Consider the following 717-nt stretch of genomic DNA (forward strand, 5'->3'; position numbering starts at 1 on the left):
CGCGCGCGCCCGCATGCGCGCACGTCCGCACGTGCACGTGCCCGCATGCACGCCCGCACGCCCGCTTGCGCACGCCCTGCACGGAGCGCGTACAAACACCCCGCGGCAAGGGGGGGAGAGGCCGAGCAGAAAGAAAAGACTCGATACACACGCTAAAGGAAAAGAAAGAAATCCATCGAGAGCACGAAGCGAGCGGTGAACTACCTTGTCCGTAACGCGGCTCGTCGGCACTGCTAGGGGAGAGCCTGTGATAGCCAAAGGAACTGAAAAGAGTCTGATGGGAATGTGGTGGTGGAGGTGGAGGTGGAGGCAGGGAATGGAACGGATGGGACGAGGCGTCACCGTTTAGCACAGCAGCCCCGTAAGCCGGGAGCGGGATCTTTTGGTACTGTTGGGGGATTGTTACAGTCTCCCATGAACCTGATAATAAAACATAACAAGAGACAAAATGAAAAGAATCAAAATAATAGAGACACGCTCAGTGCCACCAAAAAATAAACTAAAGAAAAAGAAAAGGAAAATAAAAGAAAGGGGGGAAAAGCAGCAAACCAAAAAAGCAGCCAAAGGAATGTGGAGAAGCCAGAACTGAGACCCAACCGATGCGGAGCTGAGCCAAGGAGCAGCAGCGGGAGCGCAGCGCACAGCCCGGCCCGGCGGCAGGGCACGGCCCGTGGGCACATCCCGCAGACCCGCTGCGGCTCCCCAGTGGGGCATGGA

At 57.2% G+C, this 717-nt stretch overlaps 1 protein-coding gene across 1 annotated transcript in view; it reads right to left on the reverse strand.

The window, feature by feature from the left end:
- The window catches only part of CASKIN1 (CASK interacting protein 1), a 30288-nt gene that overhangs the window by 11664 nt on the left and 17907 nt on the right, over nucleotides 1-717 (reverse strand). The window contains 1 exon segment of the mRNA XM_035903544.1: nucleotides 205-420. Within this exon segment, the coding sequence (XP_035759437.1) occupies nucleotides 205-420 (216 nt within the window).

Source organism: Egretta garzetta, unplaced genomic scaffold (genome assembly GCF_000687185.1).
Source record: "Egretta garzetta isolate BGI_Z169 unplaced genomic scaffold, ASM68718v1 scaffold71, whole genome shotgun sequence".
Taxonomy (NCBI): Eukaryota; Metazoa; Chordata; class Aves; order Pelecaniformes; family Ardeidae; genus Egretta; species Egretta garzetta.